Below are 13,912 nucleotides of genomic sequence, written 5' to 3'. Positions count from 1 at the left end.
ATCATACAGCTCCAGGCATTCAGGGGCGCCAAGAGCAGAGGGGAGCGGGTACTAATTACCAGGGGCTTGCTGGAGGGGTTCGGTGCTGTCTCACAGAAGCCTAGCACGCACCGCAGTGGGGGACTGCTCGCGGCTGCCTCTTATGCCTGTGTAGGAGAGCGCCCTCCTCTCTAGAGCGCATTGCCACGCCTCCCGCGATTAGGGCACGCCCTTTTCCCTCCGGGCCCGGCAGGTCTCTGCGCACCCATGCTGGGCATTGCTGTAATCACCAGCGTGGCCCCTTCACTTGGCAGAAAAAAGGTTCCCCACCCCTTGGGCTAAGGGGTCATAGCCTTAGCTGGGAGTGATAGGATCTAGCACGTTAGTGATGTGTGGAAGGTGCTACATGTGGCGACTGGTCTACACCATTGATTAATGTGATGCACCAATATTAATATTTCAGGTGTCCACACATGAGGATATCACAGACTGAGAAGACCACACACTTGTTATCATCATTTGCGGGTTGCTAATAGCTGTACTGTCCACTGCGCTGCGTGACTCACCTGTGGGTATAGGAGGGGAGTTCCGACACGGAGCCAAGGGTGGGGTCTTCACTGCCTCCGACACCGCGTTCTTCTGCTTCATTGCATGAAGCATTTCAACTAACTTCTCCTTATCTGCCAAAGGTCAAGAGAACATGTTACTGGGAAGCATAAAGCAAAACCTGTCATGTATAGATTGTAACCCCACAGAATGGCAGAGTGCAGCGGAATATCCAGATAGTTTAAACATTTTTTACAGTTTGCAGCTATAAATTGTCAGGAGAAATGAAAAGAAGTAAAAGAAAATAAATGTATATGCAGGAATATGGCAGCATGCAGGAGGCAACTTCACTATAATACAGCTGATCGAGTAATGAATGACAGGCAAGAACACGCAGATAACTCATCTACATCATATCAATGTTTCGTTTTACAGGTTGAATTCTTGATCTATGGCCATTCACACAGATCTACGGCTATGAGAAACCGTCGTGTTTGGCACTTAATAGTAATATCGCCGAAACGGCGCCAATTAATGCGAGATGTTGGGCAGCAACCGTCCCTCGGAGTGCTCACCTCTCCTCCGCTCCGCGCTGACGTGTGATAGGTCGAAGATAGTCAGAAATTTCTTCTTCTCCTCCAGATTGGGGCTGTTATTGAGCTCGTCGGGACTGAACCGCGTGGAGAGAGGGGAGTGTGGGGATGGGGTCTGCCTTTTGTTTTGGATTGTGGGAGGGGACGGGCTCCTTTCCCGTAGCATCCGCCTTCTCTTCCTGCGTTTCTGTTGCAGGAGCCGCTCTTTTTCTTGTTGAGTCGTGAGTCCAAACATCTGAAGGAACTCCATTTTCTGTGTAAGAGAAGAAAACTAAATCAATGATGAAACCCATTTGCAGAGCACAGAAACCATCCTGGACCTCTCTCTGCATAGTTACATTTCTCTGATCATAAACACATTGGTAATAACCCCACCCTGTGCCATTAGCCCATTACCCCTCTGCATTACTATGTACGGCGGCTTCCTCTCCCGTCTGACCACCCATTCAGTTGGGCCTCCTTAGCTAGGTGAGATGTCCTACCTCAGAGGATGTATCCAGTTTGAGTGGAGGTTGCTCGGCCACCCGGCGAAGATGTGCTCTTACTTCCTCCTCATCGCTTTCATCGTAGGAATCGTCTAGATCGTAATAATAACCTGAGACAAAGAGGGGGGAGCAATTCAGCCAACGACTCATGTTGTCCGATAACATAATAGCACGCAGCGGGAATAAGAGGTTGTGGTAACAGCGTACACAGGCCGCATTTATGTAGCCCCCGTGGGAAACAAACGCAGCGTCAAATAAGATTAATGGTCACTATGCTGAACAGAGTCCATACATAGGAGTTGAATAATAGAGAATAAGCAGCGCATATATAAAACAGCGTGGCATGCTTTTTCCCTAACGTCATCTGTAGGTATGGACTCTGCTATGAGCATAGGTAGCAGTGATTCTTGTCTGAGGAATACCAGTACGGGCAAAGTCATGTCACCAGCGAGACTGTTCTACTACAGTTCCTCCTACCGTGTAACCACTGCACTCGCATAACACAATCACAACGCAATGAAGCATATACACGGATCAGGTGGGCCGAGCTGACCTCTGCTTACCCTTCTCACGGGCTTCTTTCCGCCGCCGCTCTTCAAGGTCCAACTTACTGACCAGCCTCCGATGTTGCTGCAGGAACTCATCGTATACGTACATTGGGTCTCTAATCCTTGTAGGGGGTGGACGGTGTGACGAGCTGGGCCTGTGTAGGAGGGTTATCTCTGTTGTCTGGCCGGTCTGCTGGAGGGAACTCCTTTGTTGATTTAGGAAAGACTGTGTTGACTTTTCAAGTTCAGCTAGGAAAGGGGCATGGGAGTAACCAGTATGCTCCAATGTGGAGGATTCCCGAATGGGCTGGTACTTTTCCACCTGTTCCCTTCTCCATGGCGAGTCTTCCTCCTCTTGTTGCGGCTTTTCAAAGCAGTATGGGCGTTCTACTTTCACTGAGGTCATGGTCTGCCTGTGCTCATAAATAGGAGTGGTGTGGTTGTGTATGGTGGTAGTTTCTTGGCTTCGACGAGGCTCTGAAGAGCTCTCCATGAGGGACACAGGGTTCCAGAGTGAAGTGGGAGCAGAGTGCTGTTGGGGCTTAGGAGAAATGAGGGGTGGTGGTCCTCCAAAATGTTGTACGCTGCCCTCACTACGGTTGGACATGGCCCTAACAGAATAAAAAAAAAGGGAGGGGAGGGGGAAACTTGTCAATGAGATGATTCATGCCATACAGCTCAAATATAGCACGTCCTTTACACCAGCGCTTAATGCTGCATCAAAGACTCACCTGAGGTTATCTGGTCTGATCTCAGGCTCTGGTTGAGTAATGGGACGTCCTGTGATGTCCAGCTGCTGCTCTAGCACTTGCTGACGAAATTCTGACACTTGGTACTGCCGGTCCTCCTTCTCCTGCCTTAGGCGTCTTTGTCGGGCCAACCACTTCTCCTCCTCCTGTGTCCTCTGTGCCAGGAGAGCAGCTGCTGTTGAGCTGCTTGGTGGAGGGAAAGCGGCGTGGCTGGAGATAAGACTGGGCACAGAATGGTGGCTTGGCGGGGGCTGCTGCATTGGATGTTGGACTGGCTTGGCAGCCTGTACAGGTGATTCCTTCGACTTCTCTGTAAGGAAAAGGATAATCAATTCAGCTTTAATTCATCTCAAACGGTGATGCCAGATCATGGCAATATATTTCAAGTAAAATGAATTTCCCTTTTGTGATATACCACAATGGCGCACTTCCAGAACATGACCATGAATGGAGCAACGCACTCTGGCATCATAGTATAAGAAATCTGTACCACGTACACTATTATTATAGTCATTCTGTTTATAACAAGTAATGAAAGTTACCAGGTCTGCTGGGTGCAGGTTGCTCTGTGGGCTTCACACGCTCTTCCTGGTGGCTTCGGTGCGGATGGGCGTCTGGCTCCACCAGAAATTGGCTTTCCATGCTCTTGATGAGGTTGGCCTCTTTCTCCCGTGTGCGCTCTCTTTGCCTTTCAAGTTCTCGCTCCCTTTCTCGCTCCTTCTCTCTTTCCATTTCTTTTTTCTCCCGCTCCCTCTCTCGCTCCCTCTCCTTCTCCCGTTCTCGGTCAGCTTCTCTTTCTTTTTCCCGCTCCCGCTCTCTTTCCCGTTCCCGCTGCCTAAGCTCCTCATCCATTTGCAGTCTGGGGGAACAACAACGCGTCACATCACAACACTTCATTTTCCCAGCAAAAGAAAGAACAGGAGGAAGAGGCCGAACTCTGTATTCCCCCCCCACCTCCCCCAAATAATACAAAGTGCGAGGAATGTAATAGTATATGTAAGAGATACATTTGGCAAACATGGAAGTAATGGGGATGGAAGAAAGAGAGGACATTGTATGTACTAAGGCCCTCATGCAGAGTTGATCGCAAGGAGCGATCGCTCACTCTGAATGAGGGTGGGCACTTCTTGTTTTGAAGTGCTGCCTCCAGGTCGCAAGCTAAGCTGTGGGTTACCACCCACAGCTTAGCTTGCGATCAGGGTGATGGTCATCACCATCGCGGCCATCGGGGCTTACGACCAGACCCTAAGGTTGGGTCTGGGCACACGTAAGCCCCAGGGAACTTCCTGCTCTGTTTGAGCAAGAAGTTCCCCACTGACATCAATGTCGTCAGTGGGGCCGCCCCAAACGGCAAGTGTTCGAACTAGAACGCCTCCGTTTGACCGGGCACGCCCCTGGCCCGCCCAGCAAACGGGGCGAGCTGTCACGCAACATTGACAGCTCGCCCCGTCTGCTACGAGACCCCTAGCGACGGAGCGCCCGTTGCTAGCCGGGTCTCGCGCTTGCACACGACGGAGCCGGCTCCGTCGTGCGCATGCTCTGTGGGAACCATCGACCCGGTTGAGAGCGCATCGGTGCTTGCGACCGGGTCTGAATGAGACTTTAAGTGTGTAGATCCTCGCCCCAGGCAAGCTATGGACAGCGCTGATGGAAAGGATCAGAGAGAACACACTGAGGATATTGATATACTGGAGATATGTAATTGGGTGTATTGTGCACATTACCTCTCAGCTGCCAGGCTGGAGATGCGCTCGGATTGCAGTGCGGACAGCGATGAATGAGAGAGATCTGTGGGGTACCGGACTCCTGAGAGATGCAGGTGCATAGCGGACGGGTGCAGAGGAGGAAGGGATCCAGGGTTATGCAGGGGATAGAACGGGGACCGCAGTGCTGACAGACAATACGAATCATCCATTCTGCAAAGACAACAAAAAGCGTTAATGAGACTCTTTCCGTATAAAGAGAAACTCACTCCGCAGTCTTGGTCAGTCATTTACCTGAAAGCTGGGTGGGGGAAGGTATGGTGGGCTAGGTGGTAACTGTTGTGATAATATGCTGCTGCGGTCGTTGGGTCCAAACCGATGTGGGGAAGCGAGGGCATGCGGAGGTCCTCAGCCGTGTGGTATGGGCGAAAGCTGCGTAAGTATTCTTCTGTAACTGCGCTTGGAGGGACCACGTGGTGCACAGACCGCTGCAGGCTGGAATAGAGCAAGAACCATTACACCAGTAACTATCTCAGAGGTGCTACCTAGCCTAGCTCAGGCACCTCTTCCCTTTATCCCCGCAGTGATCTGATATAAGACACATTTACAGAAAGATTAGGCTGATAAACATATTTAGGCCTGACATGGTTTGTGCCGGTACGGCAGGATTCGCAAGCAGCAGGCCCATAACTGGATCTATTCTTCAGGACGGTGCTGTCATACAGTGACGAGTCCTAAGGATTCTCTTCTGTCTGGGAGGAAGTCTACAGCTGTCTTTCAGAAGGTTTGAACCGGAAAGGGCAAAATGTGCAGCTGAGCAAAGCCTGTGTGCCCACCAACTCACTTTAAGGGCTGGAAGCGGGGATCTTGAACGACGGAGCTCGGTGGGATGGCAAAGGCGTACGTGTTCCCCAGCAGGTGTGAGGGTACAGAGGAAGCGCCAGTCTTCTCCGGGGGCAGCTGAGATTCCGCTATCATACGCTCTCTGCTGATACAGTTCGTCCGAGAGGAGTTGTCTGGCTGTTGGGGAAAGAGAAGGGGGACAACCGCCATGTTACAGTCATAGACAATGGCAGCTCAACGCTTCTACCCAGCTGACCCTTGTGCCTTGGAGGACTGGAGAATGTGTATCTTCTCTCTGATCACAGGGGAGTGTTACATAGCAGACATTCTGGCTGCAGACTTTAGGGTAATTAGTGATATACCTAGATAATACAGTCTGTACATATTTCTTAATGATCATCTCTTCAACATACACCGACCAATGTGACCCATGTCACCCAGGCTGGGTTACCGGAATAGGAAAACATATGCAGGGAGAGGAGTTGGCAAGTGAGTGTATGGTAGGGACCAGGTTAGCTGGTGCCAGGGTGAGTAGCTTTGTGCATGCAGCACTTCATTCCGACAGGCCCTGAGCAACGCAGCTCTCTGAGGCCCTTTTAGAGGGATGGATGGCTTGTAATGGGTTAGATGGAGCATGGAATGAGGCAGCCGCACAGCAGAGATCCCCTTGTTTGCTGAGCTGGTAAAGTGCAGCAAAGTGTCAGAGAACATCAGCGGCACAAAGCAAGAGGAGCGTGACGGCATTATAGCGGGGGCGAGGCTGTGCCCTGTGCTGCTGCTGTATGTAGCATAGTCAGGGCACAGCATGGCCCCCGCTATAATGCCCTGTGCTGCTGCTGTATGTAGCATAGTCAGGGCACAGCATGGCCCCCGCTATAATGCACTGTGCTGCTGCTGTATGTAGCATAGTCAGGGCACAGCATGGCCCCCGCTATAATGCCCTGTGCTGCTGCTGTATGTAGCATAGTCAGGGCACAGCATGGCCCCCGCTATAATGCCCTGTGCTGCTGCTGTATGTAGCATAGTCAGGGCACAGCATGGCCCCCGCTATAATGCACTGTGCTGCTGCTGTATGTAGCATAGTCAGGGCACAGCATGGCCCCCGCTATAATGCCCTGTGCTGCTACGCACATAACACATGCAGCTACTGCCGGAGGACTGGAGCTGTAACACTAGTGTCTGCACGTACAATATCACAGCCGTACAGGCCGGATTTACAGCACTGACAGATCAGGGAGTCCAGCAAAATGCATTTACCAAGCTGGAACTAGGGAGGCCAAGGCGCTGGGAGTCCATCCTCCCCTCCACCAGACACATCACCCATAATTAATTGAAAGAGATGGGGCCCCGTTGATTGGAATTCTTAATGAGCAGCAACATCTGTTCACTTTCCAGGCTCTTGTGTGTCTGCTGTACTGACGGAGCTCCCCCTGAGCCCCCCTCCTATACTCCCTGCTGGGCCAACATTCAGCTGCCTCTGAACTGTGCCCTGCCCCTGGCTATCCGGCATAGGGGAGAGGTCAAGGAGACATTATGGCTTAAAAATAATAATGTCTGTGTGTGGTGAGGAGGTCACAGGAGCCTGGATACAACCACGGCAGCACTGATGGAGGCAGCACCTCCATCAGACCTAGACCTAGAAATAGGACAACAGCAGTTTCTATCATGTCACTTCTCCCACAAACACACCAATCACACACAGACACACGCACACAGACAGACACACACACAGACACACACACACAGACAGACACACACACAGACACACGCACACACACACACACAGACACACACGTACGTCTATTGGCAGGTTCCAGAGCAGTCACCTACAGATGCGCCTTCATACACTATTGCTGCAGTCACGCCGAACAACCATTCTCAGCGCAGCAGGTCCAGTCTGACTTGGCTCGCACGGAGCGTTGTCCTTCGTATACAGATTTAGTCACACAGAGATATACAAGTGTCGCAATGCAAAACATTCATTGCAGTCTTGTGAAGCGGTTTGTCGCATCCGTTTGCAACTAAGATGTATTCTTCTCCGAAAAAGATGCTCAACGTAAGCAGAGTCGCACAGGACCTGGCGGCCCAGGCTATGTGTATGAGAACACATCTGTATAAGCTGTCTAGTGTGTGTGTGTGTATCTATCATATATATATATATATATATATCTGTGCTCACAGGGGGTTGGACAGTTGGTGGGACGTGGGACATGCAGGGGGGGGTTACTTGATATGGCGCTGGGTATTACCTGGCGGGCCTCACTCCTCCACACTCCATTCACCGTTTTTGTTGGGGCAATGGTCACCACAGGAGGGGTGTTAGGAACACTGTGGGCCGTCGGGGGCACTATGATCGGCCCCATGGGACCCCGCTTAGGTGTGCTGGCAGGAGAACTGTGGTTGGTGGCCGGTGAGGAGACTGGGGAAGACTCGCTGCTTATTGATGATCCTGCAAAACAAAACCATAAAAAGGAGACATCATTACTACTTCCGCCAGCACAGTCAGGAACTTTAGCTGCACGTGGGTGGGAGCCCAGACATGAGCGGCTACTGTACCCTGATGGGAGCACTGGGGTAATTACAGCAGGTTACTTCCTCATCATCACACTCTCCATGCAGCAAAACGTTACAGGGGACTCATTAGTGACACAATAAGAGATCAATCCAATTAGGTGCGAATTGCAAGTTGCGATTTTCTCTTCGAATTCGTATAGTGAATTCCTTCTGCAATCCAATTAGCAACTCGTACTGATCAGTCAGACTAAGGGGCATATGTATCAAAGCTTGATGTGAGATAAAATGGTGAAATATAGATCACCAACCAATCAGCTCCAAACTATCATTGATTAAACACAGCCTGCAAAATGTAACGCTGCCCATCCACTAGGTGATTAAACCTAGCGATGGAACGATAACGACGGTCGTTACCGCTCCATCACTTGGTAATCGCCCGCAAATCGGGCAATTAAAGGTTAAAAACGACCAGCGATGCGCGCGCCCGCTGGTCATTTTTAACATCAATCACGGCGGTCAACCTGACGATCGCCGTGTTCGGGGATGATTGATCTGCATACACTGAACGTCTGAATATTCAGTGTATGCACTTCACCCCACGGGAGACGACGGCGTCGTAATCGTGCCGTTGTCTTCCGCATCGCCTAGTGGATGGGCAGCTTATGTTAGAAGCTGATTGGTTGGTGATATAGATCTCACAATTTTATCTCACATCAAGCTTTCATACATATGCCCCTAAATTTGCATCTTTCCATTTGCACCTCCCTGAGGGTGAGAGATGGGAAGGAAAATCTTTATTTTAAAGTTAAAATAATGGGACACTGTGCTGAACCCCTTGGACACCCCCTAATGACAAATTAGGCAGTTAGAAGTTTCCAATTAGCTTAATTAGTCTAATAATTACATGTCATTTTTTGGGGGTAAAAAAAAATATTTGTCCCCAAATTATCCCAACTTTTGTGTTAGTTTAGGCACCACAAATTTAATTTCAATATTTTTTTCATTGAAAAAGAATTATTTTTATCAATTTTTATTTTAATTTTTCCTACTTTTGTTTTCCATTAAATTCATTTGAGATTAAACAAAATTTTCTTAAAAAACAAACCAAAACACAAATCAGCCATTTGACACCATTTCAAAACCTACAGCCATGGCCAGAAGTTGTGAGAATGACACAAGTATTGGTTTTCACAAAGTTTGCTGCTTCAGTGTTTTTAGACCTTTTTGTCACATGTTACTATGGTATACTGAGGTAACATTACAGCATTTCATAAGTGTCAGATGTTACTATGGTATACTGAGGTAACATTACAGCATTACATAAGTGTCAGAGGTAACTATGGTATACTGAGGTAACATTACAGCATGACATAAGTGTCAGATGTTACTATGGTATACTGAGGTAACATTACATCATTACATAAGTGTCAGATGTTACTATGGTATACTGAGGTAACATTACATCATTACATAAGTGTCAGATGTTACTATGGTATACTGAGGTAACATTACATCATTACATAAGTGTCAAATGTTACTATGGTATACTGAGGTAACATTACTGCATTACATAAGTGTCAGATGTTACTATGGTATACTGAGGTAACATTACAGCATTACATAAGTGTCAGATGTTACTATGGTATACTGAGGTAACATTACTGCATTACATAAGTGTCAGATGTTACTATGGTATACTGAGGTAACATTACTGCATTACATAAATGTCAGATGTTACTATGGTATACTGATGTAACATTACAGCATGACATAAGTGTCAGATGTTACTATGGTATACTGAAGTAACATTACAGCATGACATAAGTGTCGGATGTTACTATGGTATACTGAGGTAACATTACATAAGTGTCAGATGTTACTATGGTATACTGAGGTAACATTACATAAGTGTCAGATGTTACTATGGTATACTGAGGTAACATTACAGCATTACATAAAAGTGTCAGATGTTACTATGGTATACTGAGGTAGCATTACATAAGTGTCAGATGTTACTGTGGTATGCTGAAGTAATATTACAGCATTATATAAGTGTCAGATGTTACTATGGTATACTCAAGTAATATTACAGCATTTCGTAAGTGTCAGAGGCTTTTATTGACAATTACATTAAGTTTATGCAAAGAGTCAATATTTGCAGTGCTGACCCTTTTTTTATCAAGACCTCTGCAATTCGCCCTGGCATGCGGTCAATCATCTTCCGGGCCACATACTGACTGATGGCCGCCCATTCTTGCCTAATCAATGCTTGGAGTTTGTCAAAATTTGTGGGTTTTTGTTCACCCACCTCTTGAGGATTGACCACAAGTTCTCAATGGGATTAAGGTCTGGGGAGTTTCCTGGCCATGGACCCAAAATTTTGATATTTCGTTCCCCGAGCCACTTAGTTATCACTTTTGCCTTATTATGGCAAGGTGCTCCATCATGCTGGAAAAGGTATTGTTCATCACCAAACTGTTCTTGGATGGTTGGAAGAAGTTGCTCTTGGAGGATGTTTTGGTACCATTCTTTATTCATGGCTGTGTTCTTAGGCAAAATTGTGAGTGATCCCACTCCCTTGGCTGAGAAGCAACCCCACACATGACTGGTCTCGGGATGCTTTACTGTTGGCATGACACAGGACTGATGGTAGCGCTCAACTTTTCTTCTCTGGACAAGTGTTTTTCCAGATGCCCCAAACAACCTGAAAGGGGATTCATCAGAGGAAATAACTTTACCCCAGTCCTCAGCAGTCCAATCTCTGTACCTTTTACAGTATATCAGCCTGTCCCTGATGTTTTTCCTGGAGAGAAGTGGCTTCTTTGCTGCCCTTCTTGACACTAGGCCATCCTCCAAAAGTCTTCACCTCATTGTGCGTGAAGATGCACTCACACCTGCCTGCTGCAATTCCTGAGCAAGCTCTGCACTGGTGGTGCCCCAATCCCGCAGCTGAATCAACTTTAGGAGACAGTCCTGGTGCTTGCTGAACGTTCTTGGGTGCTCTGATGCCTTCGGCAAAACTATTGAACCTCTCTCCTTGAAGTTCTTGATGATCCGATAAATGGTTGATTTAGGTGCAATCTTAATAGCAGCAATATCCTTGCCTGTGAAGCCCTTTTTGTGCAAAGCAATGCACGTGTTTCCTGGCAAGTAACCATGGATAACATAGGAAGAACAAACAAGCTCCACCCTCCTTTTAAAGCTTCCAGTCTGTTATTCTAACTCAATCAGCATGACAGAGTGATCTCCAGCCTTGTCCTAGTCAACACTCTCACCTGTGTTAACGAGAGAATCACTGACATGCCATCAGTTGGTCCTTTTGTGGCATGGCTGAAATGCAGTGGAAATTTTGTTTGGGGATTAAGTTCATTGTCGAGGCAAAGAGGTACTTTGCAATTAATTGCAAACATCTGATCACTCTTCATGACATTCTGGAGTATATGCAAATTGCCATCATAAACACTGAAGCAGCAGACTTTGTGATAACCAATACTTGTGTCATTCTCAAAACTTTTGACCATGGCTGTACAGTACCTTCCTAATGCCCCAAAACAGCCTTCTATGTGGTCCTGGTAACTAAATGAGCCATTTGGGGGGGGGGTCCAGGATGGTCTCCCCACTTTTTCATGCACTTCTCTCAAATCTCATTTGTCAGTCAAGTCGCAGACCTTCGACTAGTGCGAATAGGCATTTTTAATTGGATTGGAGAACTCTCAGGAGCGCAAATCGATGCGAAGTCTGCGAGTTTCAAGAAACAAACTCGCAATTCGCACCTAATTGGATTGACCCCTAAGAGTAAACAACGGCATTACTAGATAGTCACAAAATTATACAGGGTTAATATACTCTGCAGTTTATCTATATAAAACGAGAAAATAATAAATGTTCGGGTCCACAATGTGAAATGGGAAATTTAGTGGAAAAATTTAAATTAAAATTTACAAGACTGTCAAATAAGTGGCTAAATATCTTTACCAAAGAGAAGTGTCTTTTATTCCATGGACCCTTCATTACCGTAGCGCACGAGAGGCCAAAGCGTCGACCACGTACACTTGACCAGTAAATCGCGGTAGGGTCCAGCAGCAGCCAATAAGAATCAGGCTGATTCTTATTGGGCCGAGGCTGTCCTGCATCTGGCTATTGCGGTTTCAACAGCCATGATCCTCTCCACCACCACGGCGGCTCCACATTGCATTCGGGACATAGTCTGCCTACAGCGTGCATGCTGCTATACGGAGTCTCTACCTGTATAACTACAGCCAAGCTGAGACACAAGCTCCTCTACCTGTATAACTACAGCCAAGCTGAGACACAAGCTCCTCTACCTGTATAACTACAGCCACGTTGAGACACAAGCTCCTCTACCTGTATAACTACAGCCACGCTGAGACACAGCTCCTCTACCTGTATAACTACAGCCACGCTGAGACACAGCTCCTGTACATCTATAACTACAGCCACGCTGAGACACAGCTCCTCTACCTGTATAACTACAGCCACGCTGAGACACAAGCTCCTCTACCTGTATAACTACAGCCACGCTGAGACACAGCTCCTCTACCTGTATAACTACAGCCACGCTGAGACACAGCTCCTCTACCTGTATAACTACAGCCACGCTGAGACACAGCTCCTGTACATCTATAACTACAGCCACGCTGAGACACAGCTCCTCTACCTGTATAACTACAGCCACGCTGAGACACAAGCTCCTCTACCTGTATAACTACAGCCACGCTGAGACACAGCTCCTCTACATCTATTTCTACAGCCACGCTGAGACACAAGCTCCTCTACCTGTATAACTACAGCCACGCTGAGACACAGCTCCTCTACCTGTATAACTACAGCCACGCTGAGACACAAGCTCCTCTACCTGTATAACTACAGCCACGCTGAGACACAGCTCCTCTACCTGTATAACTACAGCCACGCTGAGACACAGCTCCTCTACCTGTATAACTACAGCCACGCTGAGACACAAGCTCCTCTACCTGTATAACTACAGCCACGCTGAGACACTGCTCCTCTACCTGTATAACTACAGCCACGCTGAGACACAAGCTCCTCTACCTGTATAACTACAGCCACGCTGACACACAGCTCCTCTACCTGTATAACTACAGCCACGCTGAGACACAAGCTCCTCTACCTGTATAACTACAGCCACGCTGACACACAGCTTCTCTACCTGTATAACTACAGCCACGCTGAGACACAAGCTCCTCTACCTGTATTACTACAGCCACGCTGACACACAGCTCCTCTACCTGTATAACTACAGCCACGCTGACACACAGCTCCTCTACCTGTATAACTACAGCCACGCTGAGACACAGCTCCTCTACCTGTATAACTACAGCCACGCTGACACACAGCTCCTCTACCTGTATAACTACAGCCACGCTGAGACACAGCTCCTCTACCTGTATAACTACAGCTACGCTGAGACACAAGCTCCTCTACCTGTATAACTACAGCCACGCTGAGACACAGCTCCTCTACCTGTGTAACTACAGCCACGCTGAGACACAAGCTCCTCTACCTGTATAACTACAGCCACGCTGAGACACAGCTCCTCTACATCTATTTCTACAGCCACGCTGAGACACAAGCTCCTCTACCTGTATAACTACAGCCACGCTGAGACACAGTTCCTCTACCTGTATAACTACAGCCACGCTGAGACACAAGCTCCTCTACCTGTATAACTACAGCCACGCTGACACACAGCTCCTCTACTTGTATAACTACAGCCACGCTGAGACACAAGCTCCTCTACCTGTATAACTACAGCCACGCTGACACACAGCTCCTCTACCTGTATAACTACAGCCACGCTGAGACACAAGCTCCTCTACCTGTATAACTACAGCCACGCTGACACACAGCTCCTCTACCTGTATAACTACAGCTACGCTGACACACAGCTCCTCTACCTGTATAACTACA

The 13,912-nt window shown here is 48.0% G+C and overlaps 1 protein-coding gene across 3 annotated transcripts in view; it reads right to left on the bottom strand.

The window, feature by feature from the left end:
* GSE1 (Gse1 coiled-coil protein) overlaps positions 1-13,912 on the bottom strand; it is a 439,204-nt gene that overhangs the window by 22,758 nt on the left and 402,534 nt on the right. For all 3 annotated transcript variants that reach the window (XM_088448022.1, XM_088448023.1, XM_088448024.1), the window contains 10 exons: positions 7,696-7,895; positions 5,448-5,623; positions 4,898-5,098; positions 4,625-4,816; positions 3,443-3,759; positions 2,883-3,210; positions 2,167-2,762; positions 1,601-1,713; positions 1,101-1,371; positions 546-659 (listed from right to left, as the gene is read on the bottom strand). In XM_088448022.1, coding sequence (XP_088304148.1) covers positions 546-659; positions 1,101-1,371; positions 1,601-1,713; positions 2,167-2,762; positions 2,883-3,210; positions 3,443-3,759; positions 4,625-4,816; positions 4,898-5,098; positions 5,448-5,623; positions 7,696-7,895 — 2,508 coding nt within the window. The remainder of the gene's footprint in view (positions 1-545; positions 660-1,100; positions 1,372-1,600; positions 1,714-2,166; positions 2,763-2,882; positions 3,211-3,442; positions 3,760-4,624; positions 4,817-4,897; positions 5,099-5,447; positions 5,624-7,695; positions 7,896-13,912) is intronic.

This window comes from Taudactylus pleione, unplaced genomic scaffold, assembly GCF_031769625.1.
Source record: "Taudactylus pleione unplaced genomic scaffold, aTauple2 ptg000447l, whole genome shotgun sequence".
Classification (NCBI taxonomy): Eukaryota; Metazoa; Chordata; class Amphibia; order Anura; family Myobatrachidae; genus Taudactylus; species Taudactylus pleione.
The sequence above is the reverse complement of the archived record's forward strand: the minus strand, read 5'-3'. Positions and strand labels throughout refer to the sequence as shown.